The following is a 21,848-nucleotide window of genomic DNA, read 5'->3' on the forward strand; positions in this document are numbered from 1 at the left end:
GGACATTTCACAAAAATTATTATTTAAACAATTTGGGTCGTATAACAAAATGGTTGGGAACCACTGCTGTAATGCATGCGCCAATGAGGATATCAACATTCAAAAAAATGTAGTATCCACAAACAGGCACGTAATAGTCCAATTTACCATTGCATTCCAAAGTAGGTGGATCAGGTATCCAACTTTCTGTGTCATTGCACTTCAGAGTGACTTTTCTTGTAATCATGGATTCGTTTGAATGTGACGAAAAATAAAATCCTGGATGACATTGAAAAGTTATTTCATTTTCATCCCAATCCCGCAGAAAAGCATTTTTGATTCTGTACTGAGAAGAACACTCAAATGCAGATACTGGAAGACAAACTAGGGAATCATCAATCCAATTTCCTCTATCAGAGCATGTTATGTTGATCTTTGTTATTCCGTGTGAAAAATAGTAACCAGTTTCGCATATCACTTGCATTTGAGAACCATAAGGCAAGTCAGATACTGGGCTGCTATCATTATTAGTATTTGAAACAAATGCATTCGGTATACTCAATTGAGTCGAACATTCAACAGCTGAAATAAAAATCTAGTATGAGAAAAAAAAATTACATAATTCACATATTGACATTCTTTGTAACAAATATTTGTGAAAATTTTTGCAATGATTTCTAAAAACAATTGTTTCGTTAGAAAATCCATAGAAAATTGCAATTTCACTTGAAAATAAAACCCCGCGCACATCATTGATTGCGTTTACCATAAAATGGTAAACTTTCCGAAGAGATCATTTTAAGTAGTTGATGTTTTAATAACAGAAACTTTCGATACAACTGCTACTAAAATAAATTGAGAATTTTCATAAACATTGCAAAATATATCAAGTATGGCTGTAGAAAGACATTTTTTTTACTAATGTACTGCTGAAAATGTAAGATGATGGGTAGCCAACGCTTAACCGGAAAGATCACATTGCTTCTATTACACATAATTCTCCTTCTATATAAATGACTGTATGAATTATGAGTCTTGTTCAAAGCAAGATGTGGGATAGTCACAAGTACAGGTGGGCCTCCAAAAACATAACCCATAAAATTCTTAATTACTTCCATTAAAATGAAAAATATTTATATAAAGCTTGGACTTCTGTTTTTACATGATTGTACCCAGAAGTTTTAGTAATTTGAAAGGCTTAACACAAAAGTTATGCTCTCTCTGGAATATGGTATGAATTACTGCGTTTTGTTTTTTCAGGTCTTCTTGTATAATAAACACTGGTCAATGGTTGAACTGCAATCTAATATCAACTGTCAAAGTCCGTTATTTCTTAAAATTTCAAATAACTTACGTAAACATTTGAGCGTTTCAGGAAGTGGACTCCATATCCCATTTTCATTACAGAAAATTTCCCCTGCAGGTGAAATACGATAACCAGTATTACATGCATAAGTTGTTTTATCAGTTGCAGTCAGGCCAGTATTTATAAATGTTCCATGTTCAATTTCTGGAGGTTCATCACAGGTTACTCGTATACAAGCAATAGATTCTATATTTATTGACCATTGATTATTGGAGAGGCAAGAAACTTCTTTGACATAAACATCTTTTTCAAACCAATATCCTTTGTTACATGAGAATGTTACTGTCGAATTCTACAAAACATATCGTTTGGTATGAGAGTAAGTTTACACTGATAAAAGATTATTTTTAATAAGAAACTTATTAGACAGTACCACGTGGTGAGTTGGCAAATTAACAACTGTCCTGCACACTGGCGAGCACCTCAAATTGTACATTACAATTTCCTCACTTCTGCAATTTACTAATCAGTATGCTGCACTAGGCTTGCACATAATTAATAAGTTTACGGAATTACAGAACTTATTTTCTGTTACGCCGGCAAATTTTGAATTACGTTAAGCCATAATTATTGACTAAACTCACTGTGTTTTAGAAACCAGTCTTACAAGGTGTATACTACCGTCAGTCTCAATCTTGTGCTGCAAAACTATTCCTATACCTCGCGAAGAAACGTTGAAGTAGAGATGCGAGTTTTCAAAAAGGATTTATGCGTCTTCGTGAAATGCCAAATGTCTGTAGTACTATGCAAATTGGAGCACCAGAATAGCATGTAATCTTATGAGTATTTAGAAATTGTGCAACTCTGCTTGTTATTATAATTATGTGGAATTCTAATTGTGTACCCAGCGATGATTGGGTTTAAGCAGTGAGTCAAATTTATCGCTTGAAATCTTCCGAATCAAGCAATCTTGCAATCAGGGGCAAAGCCAGGATTTTCAAAAATCGGAAATTCCCAAAGAATATAGTTTAGCATAGTATAATATAAAATTGAATTAACATACTTTACATTGATTAGCTTATATCATTATAATATGGGAAAAGCCAAGTGTTGCTGTGACGGTAATTTCCAGTTACTATGGTATAGTTTTTATAATAATGTCTGCCGCCGGAAAACACGATATTTTGGCGATTTATATTGTCTATAATAGTGTTTGTTATGCGTCGTGTGGCTGTTGAAATGAAACTTGTCCATTTTTGCAAGTAATAGCTCTTCATTTCAACAGGATATTCGTCAGTTTGTTTATCAGCTAATTGAAATAATTTTATTTAACCGCAATGCTTGCAAAACGTTTCGTCTTGATACCACATTTTTATGACTGGAGAAATGGGTATTACAAGATCATTATGTAAGCAATTATGCTGTAAGTACGAAATTGATTTTGGTCGATTGCATGCAAGCCTATGCAGCACATACCAATCGAATTCAATCATAACACAATAGTTGTGAGACATTACAACAAATTTACCACTGAATATCCTTCAGAAGATGTTGCCATATTTTCGATAACTCGTCCAAATAAAATTCCAGAAGGTGGTTCACATATAATATCACTACATGACATGGTAGTAATGTCCAAACTCCAGAATCCATCTTTTCCACATGTTGTTGAGATGTACCTTTGCTGTCTTCCAAATTGAAGACCCTCTCGACAATAATAAGTCAACTGGGTCTCATAAATATAGTATCGGTTACCTTATAAAATAATATAGAACATAGAACAGTTTGACTGAAACTTGAGTATGTGCAAATGTTCCTGGGTGCAAATGTACGTGGGTGCAAAATGGGTGAAAACGTCTATGGGAGCAAATGTACGTGGGTGCAAAATGGGTGAAAACGTCCATGGGAGCAACTGTCCGTGGGTGCAAATGTCTGTGGTTGCAATCTATATGTGGGTGCCAAAATCGATGGGTGGAAACGTATGGGTGCAAATGTCGGTGGGTGCAAAAGTATGAAGGTGTAAATTTATCGGGTGCAAATGTAGGCTACGTGGGTGCAAACATGCTGTCACCATCACAGATTTTCTCAGCGATACTGCTTATAAAACATTCAACATTTCAAATATTTGTTATTTTGAGTAATTAACGAGAGTGGTCTACAAAAATTTGAGTGTTTTTCCGACAACCTACCATACTCATCAAATAAATCAGATGAATCAGGTGGTGAATTTGCAATTTCACGAGTGGTTCGAGGTAAAACCCCAGGATCTGCACATTTCACAGCTGAAATATTATAAAAAAACAATGATCTTTTGTCATTAATATTTTCTTATACGACTACTATTCACACTTACACTCCGAACAACACCCAACACAAGAAGCCACTGATATCCAACAATATGTAAAGAGCTACTATTATTCGAGAAGACTGTAATCTTTCTAGTTAGGCATAGCCTACCCAATTTACTACACCCTGGGCAAAGTGGGAGGTGTGGGATTTGAACCCGAAATATGTAATCTGCGATGCCAACAGAGTCAAGTCTAACGCTCTACCCGCTATCACTATACTTTCTATACAGCATCGAAGTTTACAAATCAAACATGTAAAATTAAAACAAAAGACATGGTATGCAATTCATGAGTCCGGCTGCACACAAACACAAACGTATTTCTGCAATTTTTTGTCTGACCAAAGTCAGACTTCAGAAGTATTTCAACAAAATCTGTATGGTTCATATTTTTGCTGAAATACATACATTCTATCAAAGACTCTACTAGCACCCTTGAGTGACGCATACCATATAGGCATAAGAACCGCAAATTTCTCTTATACTTCGCCCATCCTCGCATTGTATGCATACGAATCCACTACCATAAAGAAATAGAGGAAGGATATAGAGTTAGTCTCACGCAACCCAATTCATAAAAGTCATGGTGGTAAGAGTAACCTATACAAACATGATAAATAGCACAAAGAAATATCGTACAAACACAATATATATTCTCAGGAGCTGGCATCCAAAGACCTTCATCATTGCATAGAAGCATATAATCAGCTGCAAAGAATCCAGCAATCCAAAACCCATCATGACATATTAACCATGCTTTTGAATTATACTCAATAGAACCAACTGATAAATAAATCAAGCCATTTTCAAAAGTTCCTGGATGACCACAGACAACAACTGTAATATAAGTTGAAAATCATGGAAAATTAAAGGTATATAAGAGACAAGAGGCACAAATTAAGGGAATTGAGAGTTGATCCATAATGAAGCAACAAACAATCACCTGCCGATTGACACATTGTGCTAAGCAATGGAGAATGCTCACCATAGCACTCTATTACCTTGCGTAGGTTTGTGGGTTCAGATATTCTGAGAGATGATTATGTGCGAATGAATTGCCGGACTCTTCTTCTTTGTAGGGTGGTTCATATAACCGCTGGTCATTTGTCCACCATCAAGTCCATGCATCTGACACAAAATTTTTTTTTAAATATTTTCGCACCCGACCACAATTACTCTTTTGAATGGTCCAGTTACAGATAATAGACTTGGTTACTGGACCGGGCTCAAAACTCAATAGGAAAAACGATGGATCAAAACAGTTTATTTACAACAGCTAGGCTAACGTTTATATGATAATAAGAAGCACAAAGTAACAATCGGGGTCATAATGATTAATATAATATGACATTATTTTTATCGATATTTTCAACAAAAGTTTATCTCCATATAAACTATAGTCATAATTTCAGCAAGCACAAGTGGGCCGGATGAAACACTCCGCTCACCCCTGGACTACGCCATCTCATTAGTTTTTCTCTCCCTGGGATAAATGTGAATTCCTATCCCATCCACTTGAAAATGAAAAACACACATGAACTGGAAATCACATATACAGCAAAACTATATATTGAAATCAAAATAAGAGGACATTCTTCAAATACCTTCACAACTAAATGCAGATGGTTCCGGTAGCCATGTACCATCTTGTGTACATTTAGAAAGTAAATAATGGATTCCGGGACGAAGCCAATATCCAACATCACACACAAATTGTGCAAAATTATCAAGTAGAAAAGTTGATCCCAGAAGAGTAGAGTCTCGAATTGGGGTTGGTTTGCCACAAGAAATAGCTATGATATATGAAAATAAGTTTTAATTATGACAAACAATATACTTATCAATTCATTGTCATACTTTAATTTAAAGGTTCAAAAAGTTAGATTGGATATTTCTAAACCATTATTACTCAAAGTGGGCAACATTGCCCCCTGGGGGTAAAAAACTAGAGGGATGGTAGCGCATTTTCGAAAATGTCAGAATTACTTCGAAACTAAAACAAATTATGCAAATGATAGGTATGATATAATTAGGTGTTAATTTGATGGAAAATACCCGCTTAGTTTTGATTGACCAAGTTGAACAATGGATTATTTCAAGTTCAACATCTAATTCGGTAGAAAAGGGTTTTCATTCGTGGTTACTGTACTATGAACACAAAGAAATAGCCTTTCCGGTAGCAATCAGAGTGATTTAAGACTGTACCAGACAAACTAGTTTAAGATCCCAAGCTTGTCTGTGCTATTTGAAAACACCATGATCTATCTAATTGGGTTTTGCAATAAATTTGTTTGTAACTGTACTTTTTTGTATTGACAAAGGGGAAGACGCTTCATTGGCGATGATGCTAAATAATATAATATTAATTGTGACGTTATTTGGTTTTGATTAAAAATAAATTATTCCTCAAAAGTTATCAAAGTTCCTATTTCTCAAAAACTTACGTTTACAAGATATTGAATTAATATTGATGTCCCACTCCTTGGTTTCAAGACAAGTTACCGGAGCTCTGGATGGTGAATTAAGGTCATGCGAGTTTATTCTATATCCATCGAAGCAAGTTATGTATATAATAGATCCTATTCCATAGTCAGTACCCACTAAAAAGGAATTTCTTGGCAATGGGGTGATTTTGGGGCACCCGATTTCCTCGCATTTTAAGTAAAAAGGATCAGGATGCCAGAGTGAATCTCTGTGACAAGATATTGCTAATTTTTGTATTCCTTCTGTAAACTGTCTGGCAGGTGAACATTTCAAAAAAATGATGCTGCCAAATGGATAACGTTCGTCTTCTTTTCTAGCAACAGCACCATCTCTTTTTGTATGTGCTACCTCAGGTGGCTCACCACATGAAGCCTCTGTAAACAAAGCACAAAAAAAATTTGATATAAATTTCCATGTGCACCTTTTCCATGTCCACCTGTATGTATATGACTTGGTTGTAGTGAACCCCTGGATTTATACGTCTTGGTTGTATGCGAAACCTGTATGTATATGACTTGGTTGTCTGTGAACCCCTGGATTTATACGTCTTGGTTGTATGCGAAACCTGTATGTATGTATGTATGCGAAACATGTATGAATTATTGGATGTAAGTGTCTTGGTTTGGTTGCATTTGACCCCTGCATGTATGTTCGATTCAATAAATAGATTGCAGAAGTAAAAGGCAAGATTTTCAACCTGTATTGAAAAAGGGTAGTAAAAGAAGCATTTTTTTTGCAAGTTAGAACCTCTATAGCAGTGGTTCACAACCTTTTATGGCCTGTGTGGCCCCCTTTCGGAGGCTTTTAGCACTCATGGGCCCCTGTTTATCATTCCAGTGGAATTTATAGCGTTGTTTTAATTGGTAGATTGCAAATCCCATAATGTTCAAACAATTCATGCTCAACAAAGTGAAAACACCCTGTGGAATTTCCTCATTCAGCAATGAAACTAGGAAGAACAGGGGATTTTCTTGTAAAAAGGCACTGTGTCCCGCTTGGGGGGCCATGGGCCGCCGGTTGGGAACCGCTGCTCTATAACATGTGTTCTTAAACTGGAGTAAACATGGCCACATTGTAAAATTGCCGTTCTCTTCAATCCCAAAGAATTAGGCCTTTTTAATGGAACTCAAATTGCTAGTCCTATTCAAATTTCAAGTTCTAATTTGTAACATATTGATAAGTCTTACCAACACACACAAATGTAGTTGGATTTGGTTCCCAGAATCCAGATCTTTGACAAAAACTTTCTCTCCAAACTTGACCAGGATAATACCAACTTCCTTCATCACATGTATATCTGTGGTTAAATTAAAATAAATCAGATAGCCAATCATACAATATTTGGAACAACAAAAATATATGTTCCAATATAAACAAGACTTTTTACAAAGAACATATCATTTTAGCACATGGTAAGCATGTACGAACGGGATGGGAGACCTTTTTTACTGAGGTGGACACAAATGATATTTTGTCAATATTTTAGCCTGCTCTTCTCTGAGTTGTAATTAAAACATTACTAAAAGGTTATGTTATTGTCTTTTGAGCTTAGTTTGTGAGCTTTTTGCAATTTTGAATAGTGAAAACATTTTGTGAGACCCTCTGGGAAATGCTCCTTATGAAGGAGATCGCTGTACTTAACAGCGCAACAAACAGATGGTAACTCGTAGAAGCTATAAGAAATAAACAAACCGGTAAACTACACTAGACTCATATAAATTTGGAAACTCTCCATTTTCCCTTTCCAGATGAGACTTCATTTAAAAAAATGGGACTACATAAATCTGACTGCATGCAACGAATAAATGTTGCCACAGTTATTATTATTTAGGATTTACAGCACCTTCTTATTAAAATACTGATTTTCCAGAACAGAATTATTTCTGCGAAAACATATTTAACACTTGAACTTTGTTTGTGTATAAATCGTACTCGAAAGTTTTCAGTAACCTAGGACGCTCCACACAATGGTTATGTACTCTCTAGAATTTTTGGCAACATTGCTCCTATATTCACTTCATATCACTCTTACCAAAATCTTGCTCAAAACTGTTTTGCTTATACCTTGCAACAGTGTTAAATCGAAATTCTTCAGACGTTGTTTTGATTGTTGTATGTTTTACTTCAGTGGGAGGATCACAGAACAGTTCTTTGCAAGTATCTGCAGGATTTGAAGTTTCCCATCTTCCTTTAGCATTACATCTTGCCATCATATCAAATACACCAGGTCTGAACATCCAACCACTGCATATGAAAATAATTTGGTAATTTGTCGAATTAGGAAAGACATAGCAGAAGAAGGTTGTTTACTAGTTCAAACAAGAACCAGAAAAATTTCCCATTGATTTTATTCATATATACATACAGACAACATCTATCTTACATTTTGAAACAGCACAATTACACAGTGCACACTTATCATACAGTGCCCACTTAAAACTATTATGCAGGGTGACCACAGTAAAAACAGAACCTTATTTATTTGCTATATGGGGTTCTTCCTTTTCATATTTACCTGAAGAGAGAAAAGCTTATATGACCTAATCATATGGCATACCACGGCTTCTGGTCGATTTACCAGCTCATATCGAGTACTGAGTATGGGGCTACGTGAGCAACCCTACAAAGGTGTGGAGTTCAGCAATACTCTCACACATAATTATTACCCACGCGATTTGAAACTGCGAACCCGTTAGAAATCGGAGATGCGATGGCAAGCTATTCCTAACGCTTAGCACGATGCACCAGCGATTAAATTATTTCTACAAAAATGATGGATAATTCTTGAATTTCTGTTTGTATATGATTATACCCAAAAGTTTCAGTGATCTAAAACCCTTTGCACGAAAGTTATTTCTTTCTAAAATATGTTCTAAATAACCTGGGTTCTATTTGTTTGGTCACACTATGTATAGGACAAAATATATAATACAGATATAAAAAGATTCTTGTAGTAGATTATTATATTCGATCTTTGAATCTCGATAAGAATACAGCATAAAAACAATTGCTATACTTTGGACATTTGACATGAATCTCGTTATTGAATTCATAATCATCAACAGATCCTTTCGTGATCAAACTATGATATGGAGGTTTGAACACGGGGCATCGAATCGGCCGGCATGGAAGTGATCTTGGATCAGGTGCCCACACTCCAACTTCTGAGCACCTGTCAAAAGAAAGGTAAAATTCAATATTCAACATTAGATTACAGTTATATAGTATTTTGTTTTTCCATTAGTATTACACAAGTTCTAGTACTAAATATAAAAGTCAAAAATTAAAAGCAATATGCCCATGTTTTTTTTTTACAAAAGATTGAAATATGAATAGGTGTACGTGTGAATTCTTATGACCGATGTTTTCCAAAAGGCTGCCCAGGGACATTGATTTGAAAGAATACAAATTGGGAAAATAGAAGGTTAATATGGCATAGACAGAATAAACACAAAAGCTGTTGTAGGGCAGTTGCATTTTGGTTTTGATTGGCTTTTTCTGAACAGCTGGTCATGCGCCTGGAAATATGCTGCATAGCTCTTCCGAGATGAAAATTCATGTCACAGAGAAAGATTTTGATTTGTGTCTTGCCTCGCCTCTCATTTTCGTTGTGAAATAGTAATTTTCGTGTGCCTCTCATTTTTTGTTGTAGAGTGGTAATTTTAGTGTACTTTGGGAGTAGGGCTTGACTAGGTCAATATAACTTTGTCATTAAAGAACAGAAACGGTTTAATGTTAGCACCATATAAACGCCCACCTAAAGTAAGCGCTCATGGTTAGACTAATGGCTTGGCACCTGATAGGATGACAAAGACAAACTCCATGCAGGATACTTCACTGCCCAAAAGGTTTATCACATTAGATCCTAGTACCACCTACTCCACCAGCAGTCTTTCTCATAAAAAATGAATGAGACAAAGCTGACAACTCACAAAATCAGTGATTAAATCTTTAGGTAAATTATTATAAAAGGTAGCCTGATCATACAGGCAGATAAGCATATTCTGGCTCAGTGGTCACCAACCCTCTTTTATGCAACCCCAAATTTTCTAAAAACTAAATTTCGTAAAATCTAACAACCCAAAAATATGCTCAAATACTAAATGGCATGTACTACTTTTGGGGCCACAAAATTGGATGACTAATATTATAAAACAAGTGAGAAAGCTGCCTAGTTTGCCCTCAGCAAGGTTTTAAAGTTGTGGCAATGCTTTACTTAGGCAAAACAAAATATTGCTACAAAGTTTTTTCGCTCTGATACTTCTCACATATACAATTACTATTGAGCAACACTTCAATACCAATATAAAATAAACAAAAAAATTCAATAGGAAATAAAAATAGTAACTTTTGAAGTTGAAAAAGCATAGGTTGGGAAACATTGCTCCAGTCAGAAAAACTTTTTGAAATGCAAGACTTCTTACACATTCTAAATGCTATCTACCTGGTAACATAAGAAACTCTCTCTGGAAGATATTCATAGCCTTCATCGCAAGTATAACGAACTGCAGTAGAAAACGGTAGCTCAAAAATTTCAGATGAACCTGACAGTATATGAGTGGCATGTGGAACATCCGGTAACACAGAACATGTTATTTCCTCACATTTGATACTTTTCATAGGATCTGGAACCCACTTGTCATCTTTATAACAAACGGTTTTTTGCTTGTTTGTAGTTGATTTGAATCTTAAAATTAATATAAAGAATATAAAAAAATTAACAACACCATTTTGTTTTTAATTTTTACAATAGTTTGTTGATGAAATATATTACTATCACACTTTTTAGATATCAGTAATCAGTAATTTATTTTTCCACCACACTAAAGTACACATTGTGAATAAACAATACAAAAAATGAAGTAAAATGGTACTGCAGATAGCATAAGACTGCACAAACACAAAATAAAAAAGATACCTAAACTTAGTGGCGCAGCATTGCATCTTTGATTCTTGCAGTTATGGAATGAATACGTTACGCAACAGAAAAGTCATTATATACCGAAAAAGTCGGTTCTTTTGTATCAGAAGTAAACACGAATTTCCGATTTTGAACCCCTTCCCCCTTGGGAAATCCTGGCTGCGCCTCTGCCTGACCTCATGTTCAATAACACCCCTAAAAGGCCCAGACTCTATCACAGGTTCATTCCAAGCAGCACCCCTTACAGTTGCCTAAAGAACATATGTGAAGCCACATGTGCCCTTTGGTAGATTAAATAACAAGACATGAAAATTGTAAGCTTCATTTCTTCATGGGCCCCTTAAAAATTATTTCTTGGACACTTTGGGGGTTCGTGAACCACATTTTTAGAACGCATGTACTATCAGAAAGCAATTATTTATATAATGCTATAAAACAAAAAACAAAATAAGCCATGGCAATGTCAAGAATGAATAGAAAATTTTGATATTTTATTACATACTTGCATACATTTTGTTCCAAAACATTGCCCATTTCAAAATAATCAATCCATTCCAACCATTTTAAATGGTCTATGGTAACATAAGCAGTATTTCTCAGTCGTTTCACGCCAATGAATGCAAGTACAGATGAATTAATTCCAAGCAATAAATCACTTGTACCATGTTCATTACAATACCATTGTTGGGAAGCATCAGATTCATTACAATTCTTCATAACCAATTTCTGCGGATAAAAAACAAAATGAACATGGTATTGTGTGGATGTAGACATGATCTGTAGTGGTCACCCCAATGTGATTGACTAAACAGGGTGTCCTTGTGTGCCATTTGTATGTGTCTTTCATAAATGCTAGCAGGATTTTCCAAACTGTGGGTCCCAACGCCCCGCCCCGATGGGTAACAAGGTGTTTTAGTGTGCTATTTGTATGTACCCTCCATAATTCCTACCTGAGCTCTTCAAACTGTGGATCCCAATGCCCCGGTAGGTAACGAAAGGTCTCAGTGTGGGTCACGGTAAAATCTCGTTCGACACTTATTTTAAAACAAAATATTGATCAAATGTGAAAGATTTGGGAACAACACAGAACCACTATCAACAAAATAAAGCCAAGATTCGACCTTTTGTGTGAGAATATGCAATCACATCGGTTCCATTAAAGGTACTATGTATTTTTATATTATTTCCTGTATTATTGAATTCCACTTTATTTTTATTTTAGTTCCTGAGGATCACAAAAAAATTTGCCAGTGCCAGTAGTTCATGATAAACAAAGTTCTAAGACTACATAGACTTGTTTAACTCTTGACACATTTTAATCCTATAACATCGCCATATCAGCAGTATAACATATAACAGCCAAGCATGTGCCATACATAAAATTATAACACAACAGTTGCAAGACACTATAAGTTGTTCAAAAAGGACAAGTTCTGTCCAATGCGTCATACCGCGTTTCCCTTAAAATAAGAAGCCTTCCCCTTAAAATAAGACCTAGTCAATAACACGAATTCATTTTTTGATTTAGTCTCTCCTACACATTTAAAATGATTGATAATCCATGTTTTGCAGGTATTTTGAATAAAAACTTATTTATAAGTAAATGGATATCGGTTTTCATGTTTTGTATATTTGAAAATCTGGTAATTCTCTACTTTGTAATTTTGTTTTTGATAAATGAAAATATAAGACATCCCCCAAAAATAAGCCCTAGTGTTATTTTTTCCGTGGAAAATTGAAATAAGACCCAGTCTTGTTTTCGGGGAAACACGGTATATATAAGAGATACAAAGACCTGTATAGAATCAACAGCAGTAGGAACAGCTTCTGTGCTCAAACACAATTCAGTATCAACATCCTGAATCATTGAATTCAAATACCATCTTGTACTTAGAGCAGACGAAGTTCCACATGCACTAGAAGAAGCATACACTACGTCTTCTTCATCTATATATATAAGAAATATCCAAATCGAATAATTTAAATTTGCTTTGGCCTAATTATATTGGCATTGCTGGTGAATGATCTCGGATTCACTTCACCAAAGGCAGAGGTTCCCAACCTTTTTTGAAACATCGAGCGCTCTACCTTGGCTTATTCTAAAATTCTTCACCCCCCCTCCTCGTTACGCATAAAAACACTCCCATTTAATGTCTAATCTTTACTGGTTTATCAGCAAGTGATGTGCAGTGTTTTACAACCTTTTTAATGGAGCAGAACTCCAATCAACATTCCATAAGCTTGTGCAACAATTTAATCACCTTATGCTAAAAAATCATTTTTTGGTGAATGAAATTACTCATAAAGAAAACATAATACAACAAAACAAAATGATATTTGAAAAGTAGCAAGATTTATAATAGTGGCAAATTTAACAGGTATTTAATTATATTTAAATGATTAATATACATATAATAATAAAGGCTCTCGAATTTGAATGAAAACTTCTGAAACCATGGACCATATTGGCAAAACCCCAGGGTGCCGCAGAACCCCGGTTGAAAACCACTGCCCTAAATCAATCAAATATCTCCCTGGGAGGATAACTTCCCCTGGCAGGAAACCTTTCACTGTGATAAATTGGGTCTGCTATATGGAACTGGAAAGTCAGTTGAATGACCCCAATTTCAATTTACCTATCATGAGACAAACATCTTCAAGAGGATTGTACAAAGTAAAAGTCCATCGTGTTGAGAATCCAAGCTTGCAATGATATTCAACCGTAGAACCATGAGAAAATAACATGATTTTTGAATTGGCAGAATTTTTCGCGCCCTGTACATCAGGAGGACGTGTACATTGATATTCTGAAAAATATTAAAACGTATCATCCTGAATAAATTGGATAAAATAGATTTTAGTACGCTGCAAAATTTGACTTTTTGCAGACATGATTTGACCTGCAACCATAAGCACTCTGCCACATTCAGATTCCAGCTACAATTATCTTTCTTTCTTAACCTTATGTCATAAAATCAAAACCCATAGGTATTCCCATTTTTTTGATAAATATCAATGCAGTATTTTTATCTTTTACATACTACAATTTGTCATAAAATTGACCCCTTCTAAAAATAGAAGACCCAAGTTTGATATAAATACTGTAAGTTCATGGTAAAATTGCAATCATGATCACACATTTTGAATAATCAAATATATCAGTAATCAGTAGTGTATTTTTTCACCATACATGAAATAAACTAAAGGAATACAGACTGTAAAGAGAATCAAAAACAGATATTTTGGGGTGAAAGGAGACACCAGTGATAAGTCTAACAGTTATTAACAATACAATGAAAAAGTCGAAAAATGATTTAAAGAATATAAGAAGAAATAAAAGTCAAAGAGACCTGAATTTCCAGGAGACGCCCGATAGACAAAGAAACTAAAAACTACTCCTAGCACCACGATGACCCATTCTGTCGGGCCATAGAAATCAAACATTTCTATCATTCACCAGAATTGTGGATGAAATGTGCCATATTCTCACCTACACACTTATATTCTTCAGGATTAGGATGCCAGAATCCATCATCTTCACATGTTAATGTCATGTTCCAATCATTATAATCTTCAATTTTTCCATCAATGTGTATTGAATAGAACCCTTCCATACATGACATGTCCATTTTTTTGACTCCAAATCTATTCCAAACTACATTTGGAATATAGGGAGGAGCTAAGCAAACAATTTCTAAACAAAATAAGATGTTAATATTATTTGAGAACCTCTTGATTCCAAAAATATACAAAAGTATGAAAAATTGTTTATTCCACCAGAATTTCAAATTTACATATACCGTTAATTAAACGACATTTAACTCAAACGGAAGATGGCAGCTTTATATCAGATCTAAAAAACTGTGCACTGAGTATTTATTGATCAAAGCAGGATTCCTCAAACTGAGTGTCCTGAGGATCGCCAAAGGGCTCAATAGGGTGAGATAAAAAAAATTTCGCCACCAATTACAACAAAATATTGATCAAATTTGAAAGATTTGAAACCAGTACTGAAACCCATCATAACTGGTATAAAGCCAAGATTCTATCTTTTTTGTCAATTTTATTGTTTTTTTTTCAATGTTTTCTGGAGGCCTGAGGGTTGCGAAACAATTTGGCTGTGCCAAGTGGGTTGTGATGGAAAAAAAAGCAAAAAAAAAAAAAAAACCATGTCCTTTTGAAAGTTCTAGAAAGAACATATATTTGTGCTAAGCATTCTAGATTATGAAAACCAGAGGTAAAGGAGGGTATAGAGATCGGAAATCCTGATGCAACACCTACTGAAAATCACATGTGCAACTTTTTCAGTTTTTTGAAAATTTTAACAGGAGAGGGTTCAGACTCCAAAATGGCCCCATGGCTGTGCCAGTGACTGTAATTTTTGGGTACAATCATATACAAACATAATTTCCAGTGTTCAATAAACTTTCTTTATTTTCATAGAATTAAGAAATTTATACGTTCTGTTTTTTCAATCACCCTGTATTTCACCCCTTTTTAACCCCTCCTATAACCAAAAAATCAATCAAACCCCAACAACGTAAAGATTCAGGTTCCGGCTTCCATCTTCCATCACCATTGCACATTGAATTCCATTCAGATACCCCAGGTTCGAACCAATACCCAGGTTCACAGGCATAAGTTGTATTGTAAGGATATGATAATGAATATGTTACATGGGTGGCATGTTTCACACTTGCTGGTGGTCTACATGTTACAGCTGAGGTAGAAGGAAGATATTAATAAAAAGTTTTTGTTTAGTTCTGTAATAAAATTGTAATACATATTTATACACCTAATATAAACCATTGAACTGCACAAAAGTGCAAATTGGATGCAACGCTAGCGAAAGATCCATTAAAGATTGAACAAATAACGAAAACAGAGTGCTTATGCACGATAAGGGAAAAATGAAGTGTTTTATTAAAATAGAAGGAAATAAATCATCACACAATATCTTTCATATACCGTATATCGCATATGAGCCAAACCCCCAAAAAAAGGCCCTAAAACGATGAATTTATAAAAATTCGCATATGAGCCGAACCTACAAATCGCAACACGCCGTACGCACCTATCACAGCAAATGGTTGCAGAAGAGAATTAATGAAAATGATAACCATAGTTGTTATGTCTTACTTTCAATAACGGTAAGAAGGTGTCTCAAGATCCTTCAAATTCATCCTCACTATCAAACTCCCCAAAGAGATCTTTTTAACTTTTTACTCCTTTAATGTTATGCGTGTATAAGCCGACCGATTTGACAGATTTTTTCAAGTTAGACTCGGCTTATATGAAAGGATATAAGGTACTTCAAAACACATTAGGCGATATGTTATTTTAGCATCTATTTTTGGTCAAGAATATTTTCTAGGCAATTCATTCCTTAAGGATTGAAATAATGAATGTGTTACCTGTACATTGTTGAGTAGCTGGTGATGGATCCCAATATGCATTAGTTTCACAAGTTACTTCCAAATTAAACAGTGACCATCCAAATTGATATCCAAAATCACAATGATATATTGCTTTACCATGAATATTCACAGATTGAACAGTCAAATTTGCATTGACTATTTCTGCAGGAGGAGGGCAGTACAAAGCTATCAGAAAGTAAAAATATAAGTTATAAGTTACCGGTATATACTAGAGATGTACCGATATCACTTTTGTCGCCGATACCCATCCGATACCAACTAAAAACGCCGATACCGATACGCCAATATTTGAAAAATGCCGTTATTCCGATACTATGTAATTATTAGCTCAATTGTGCTCAATTGATGTTTGGGATCCAAATGCGTTAATTGATTCAGATTCATTGAGCACTGGCGCTAGTAATCTTGGTGTTCAATTAGAAAACTAATAGGATTGGGCTACTGTTGGTGGTAAAATAAATAAATGTTTAGCCCACTTATCCTATGAAACTGATACATTGAGTTACGTGCGCAGGATTATGTGCCAATATAACGTCGAATTTGATATTTTACACATCAGAAAATCCACTAATATTCGATTGATATACTTTTTCATAATTACTGTGTAATATTGGGAATGTCATTATAAAAATTTGGCAGCGAAAATAGCCATATTAGTTGAGCAAATTTGGCTGATAAATCGCTAAAAACAAGTCAGAATTCAATTCGTGTTTATAGTAGCGGGTTGGGGACGTGTATGGCTCATAGTTCACGATCTATCCAGACAAAAAATAATTTCAAGATCAGTATTCTAATCTAATTTTAAAACATTCTAGATCATATTGAATAGCTAAAGATATCGAAAATATCGGTCTACACTCTACATTTAGCCGATATCGATACACTATTGATACCGAAAAATTGGCCAATATCGCTGACACCGATACATCTCTAGTATATACGACATTATTTAAGACCCAGAGACTCGTGCGACCCCAGAGCTGTATGCAGCCCTTTGCTCTCTAAGCTCTGGCCCCTGCTAATCGAAGTTATCACAGCAGTTGTTAAAGGTTGTTTTGTTAGAAGCAGTGGGGATTCAATGAAAGGCTTCCCAAAGTATGAATGTTTCCTCAAGCATTGACTTAATTGTTTACTTCCGCAACATTGGATAACCAGCAAGATGCAAAAAGTGCCGTAACAATAGACGTTTTAGCAGCCGCTCAGACACATTGTCATTCTGACAGATTTTCAGGCATGGCAGTAAATCAGAACAATACAACAACTAAAGTAACTACACTGTAACACCTGACAAATCCATATTTCATTTTTATAAGAACAAATTTAAAGACTTTTTTAAGAAATTTTACTCACGTTCACATGACAGGTCAGCTGGATCAGGTTCCCAATGTAGTTTATATGTACATCTTACAACCTGCAGATATAAAAACATTATTATCAGTTGTTGGCATCTTCATTATAGCAAAGGCTTCGAAAAAATTTTGAGGTTGAATGTAAGCAGCAAATAAAGCATAGTAGCAGTGTTCACTATTAGCGCACTTTTTTGCGAAAATTGCGAAGCGCTTTCGCAACTTTTTTTAGGGACTGCGAAATAGCACTTTTTTCCGATTTTGAAGAGAAATAGCACTTTTTTCCGATTTTGAATGGAATAAAAATTCAAAGTTAACAAATATTTTCGAGTATTAAGTTACTGGTACTTTTGTAACTCAATTCTGCATATCATAACGATATTTACCGGAATTCTAACCTATGAGATGCAGACATAGGAGATAAAGCTTTTGCATTAACGGCAAAATTCTTGTTTATAATATGATTATTTTACAAGCACAGGGATTCCGCTTCTCCCGCAAAAAACGCTCCGGGGGCGTTTCTTTGAACGAGAGTGGTCATGTGACTATCGATGATATCGGTGAATTCAAATTGACTATAAAAAGTGTTAGTAACCTGTTATAGTCACTTTGGATGAATTGTGACCAAACTGCACGATTTTCAAATCAGACGAAACTTTTAGCAGAATGTCACAGATTTGCAAAATCAACAAATTCACAAAATACCATTAAGTGCCATTTTATTGTAATCACAATGGTGAAAGGACGTGGCATTTTCCGGAATTTTGCGATATTTACACAACTATTTCTCATTGATATGCGAGGAGGGGTGGGCAAAATTCAATATTTTTTTAAATCGAATATTTTTAAGGAGTATCGAATAAACGTGGTGGAAACATTAAAAAATCGGCAACAAAGACTTTTTTCTGGTTAATTCCGTCGTAATCACTAATTGTTCTTGTCACCGATCGTTTTGGCGGCGATATCCAGGTTTTGGGTAATCTATATTCCCGCCCTCTCTTTTTTACAAATATGAATTCTTGTGGGTCGGCGGACATCGAAGTTTTATATTTCGGGTTTACCCGTTCGTTCACATCGGCAACAGCTGTTGAAGACATTGAGGACTCAAATTAACATTTGCGCTGGCTTCAATATTACCTATCAAGATTTGTAAATTTACCGTCCAAATTTTATGCGAATGGTAATATTATTGTCCATACCGTGATGCAGATATTTATTAAGACGATAATTAACTTTCTCATGTATTTCTATGGTGATAAACTTCGCAAATCTGAAATTGTGCCAATCCTGAATGTTGATTTGAAATAGTGATTGAATAATTCGGCTATAAAGGCATTTCTGCGTGGTCATAAGACGAGATGACGTTACTGAACAGCACTTCTTTTACAGGATATTTTACGTATGCGACTTAATGCTAAAAAGATTGGGCTCGAGTGCTCGAGTGCCTAATAGAGGTCAGGCGCTAATTGTAACTAATTCCCTCAAGTTTCAACGTGTTTTCAACAAAACGATACCCCGGCGATAATTATAGCTAAAATGTTACCGAGCAATTCACAATTTTATTTATGGAATTTGCAAATTCACCAGTTTCTTGACGATTTTGATGTTGTCACGCCCTAATTATAAGTGCAAAAAATACTCCCCTTCTTCCGCGGCGGTTCGACGGGTTCTTTGTTCCATTCTTCAGAAAGTTCTGACACAGGGATATAGAATACTGAATCCGAATCCCTGTCCACTTACTGGTGATTTTCCGTTTTGAAATGCGTGAAACACTCTCTATTTTAAATTAAATGACGTTTCGCGGGCTAGAGTTCTCCCCGAAAATGATGTGTTCCAGACGTTAGTTAGACGATAGATAAAACATTAAATTAATAATTTTCGTGACGCCCGTTTTCGAAAATACAAAGTTATATCGCAAAAAAATGCGTTATGATACATTTGGAATGAAACATTATTTACGGTGAATTTAGATCATATTTTGCTACATTTTGTTACATTTAAAATAAAACATTTTTGCGATTAATTTAGATCATATTTTACTTTTCAGGAAACCCGTTTTCGAAAATACAAGGTTATATCGCAAAATGTGTTTTGTTACATTTAAAATAAAACATTTTTGCAATTAATTTAGATCAAATTTTACCTTTCACGGCAACACGTTTTCGAAAATACAAAGTTATATCACAAAAAATGCGTTTCGTTACATTTATTTTGCATTCCCAATAAAATACATATTTTCCCTAATTAAGGTCTTCGATGAATCTGTTCCTGTCGTTCAAGCTCGACACACGTTTGGACGAGTGTGGGGCGGTTTTTTGATCGACGATAAATTAAAAAGTTGCCACACGTTATTTGTATAACGATAATAACTGAAAATTAAGATTTTATAATAGAAGTGAATTAGTCTCAAGATGGTATTTTACAATTCCTGCCCACAGAAAATAAACACGCTGACAGGCTTGGTTATAATTGATATTCGTTTAATTTATTTTACACTATTAATAAACGCGCCACACCAATTGCGACCATATAAATTGCAGTCGCATCGTTATGGACTGTATGTTTTTGGCGCTCTCAAATTAATAATAATTTTCAACAAAACAATACCCCGACGGTCATTAAAGCTGAATTCGTTACCGAATAATTCGCAATTTTATTTACGGAATTTGCAATTTCAAGATCTCACTTGACGATTTTGATGATGTCATGACCTAATTATTACTGCTTAAATGCCTCAAAATACAGCAAATGTAATAATTTTCGACGATAACAGGCGCAACAATTCGTAAACGAGCCGTTATAACGAAATTCGCGATTGATTTTACCTCTCTCTTGTTTACAATTTTAACATCCCGCCGGCCATGTATGGTCGAATAAAATGTTCACATATTCGAAACATGACTTGGCCAAGGATGGAAGGGATCACTAAAGAGCTAATAGAAAGTACATACGCGAGGGTATGATATTAATATCGAGAATATTTGAGCATATCACCGGACGGAAATATTTTGCACCCCGCTGTTTGTTGGCAGAACAACGATACGCTAAAGTTAATTGATCGAATACAGGGAAGTATTTATTTATCATCTCACTTGCGAACATCGAGGTTTTGGCGGAATTGTACGATCATGTTGTCTTTCTTAAATAATAACTTTTTCAATAAATGTTCATTTTACTTTTGCGTCTTTATTATATGTCTGGTTTTCATTTATTTTAAATTCGAAATTGTCCGAAATACTCCAACAGGTGTATAGGTACAATAATAATAGTACTTACCAAAGTACACACCAGGGAAGTTTAACACACACGATGTGTAAAGGGCGTCGTAACTCCCGTTTATTAATTATAAATTTTTTTACGTTCTGCTTAAAAACAATGGCAGTCATCTCACGTAACTCTCGCGACCAAATCTTTTTTGTTTTGTATGGCATCGTCTTGGCGACGAATTTATTGCTGACTGAATTTTAATTGTGTTTTAGGTTAGTTATTTTCTGTTTGTTGGTTTCTAAAATTTACAAACTTGGGTAGCAATTACTATTAATGTGAGATTTGTGCATATGAACGATTGAATATCGCGACTGGATGTCCGATATCTGAGAATGCTTAATTCTCTTTCAACATTAATTTTCAGGATATCAGCGTTCATGTGGTCGAATAAAAATTATTTATCAAATGGATTGGTATTTCGAGACACTCTCAAAATTATTTGGGATCCATTATCATATCATTCGTTTATTTTTTATATTCATGTTTTTCTCAAGAATCACCCTCGTTATATTTAGTGTACCTTCGCAAAAGAAAACTCTTTGATGTCATCGTTCCTATTAGTGTAATTGAAATATATGGAAACCTCGCAAGTGGCGTTGTGATGCGAATATTTGATACTAGGTCAGCAGCATTACAAAGAGTGCTATTTATGAATGCTGAAAGTACATGACATTACTAAACATTTTGCCAATATATGATGTTTTCTGCCTGATTTAAACTAACTCGCACGCAAACCAAGGCATGTGGACATTTAAAAATT

At 34.9% G+C, this 21,848-nt stretch overlaps 1 protein-coding gene across 1 annotated transcript in view; it reads right to left on the bottom strand.

Annotated features, from left to right (window-relative positions):
* LOC120338112 (uncharacterized) overlaps positions 1-21,848 on the bottom strand; it is a 95,397-nt gene that overhangs the window by 31,370 nt on the left and 42,179 nt on the right. The window contains exons 45-62 of the mRNA XM_078115382.1: positions 17,826-17,886; positions 16,452-16,640; positions 15,569-15,757; positions 14,528-14,731; positions 13,674-13,844; positions 12,833-12,984; positions 11,540-11,763; positions 10,561-10,803; positions 9,133-9,288; positions 8,181-8,360; positions 7,304-7,413; positions 6,077-6,490; positions 5,237-5,425; positions 4,272-4,469; positions 3,475-3,567; positions 2,814-3,040; positions 1,334-1,637; positions 148-561 (exon numbers count right to left, since the gene is read on the bottom strand). Coding sequence (XP_077971508.1) covers positions 148-561; positions 1,334-1,637; positions 2,814-3,040; positions 3,475-3,567; positions 4,272-4,469; positions 5,237-5,425; positions 6,077-6,490; positions 7,304-7,413; positions 8,181-8,360; positions 9,133-9,288; positions 10,561-10,803; positions 11,540-11,763; positions 12,833-12,984; positions 13,674-13,844; positions 14,528-14,731; positions 15,569-15,757; positions 16,452-16,640; positions 17,826-17,886 — 3,718 coding nt within the window. The remainder of the gene's footprint in view (positions 1-147; positions 562-1,333; positions 1,638-2,813; positions 3,041-3,474; positions 3,568-4,271; positions 4,470-5,236; positions 5,426-6,076; positions 6,491-7,303; positions 7,414-8,180; positions 8,361-9,132; positions 9,289-10,560; positions 10,804-11,539; positions 11,764-12,832; positions 12,985-13,673; positions 13,845-14,527; positions 14,732-15,568; positions 15,758-16,451; positions 16,641-17,825; positions 17,887-21,848) is intronic.

The sequence above is a fragment of the Styela clava genome, chromosome 1 (assembly GCF_964204865.1).
Source record: "Styela clava chromosome 1, kaStyClav1.hap1.2, whole genome shotgun sequence".
In the NCBI taxonomy this organism is placed as follows: domain Eukaryota; kingdom Metazoa; phylum Chordata; class Ascidiacea; order Stolidobranchia; family Styelidae; genus Styela; species Styela clava.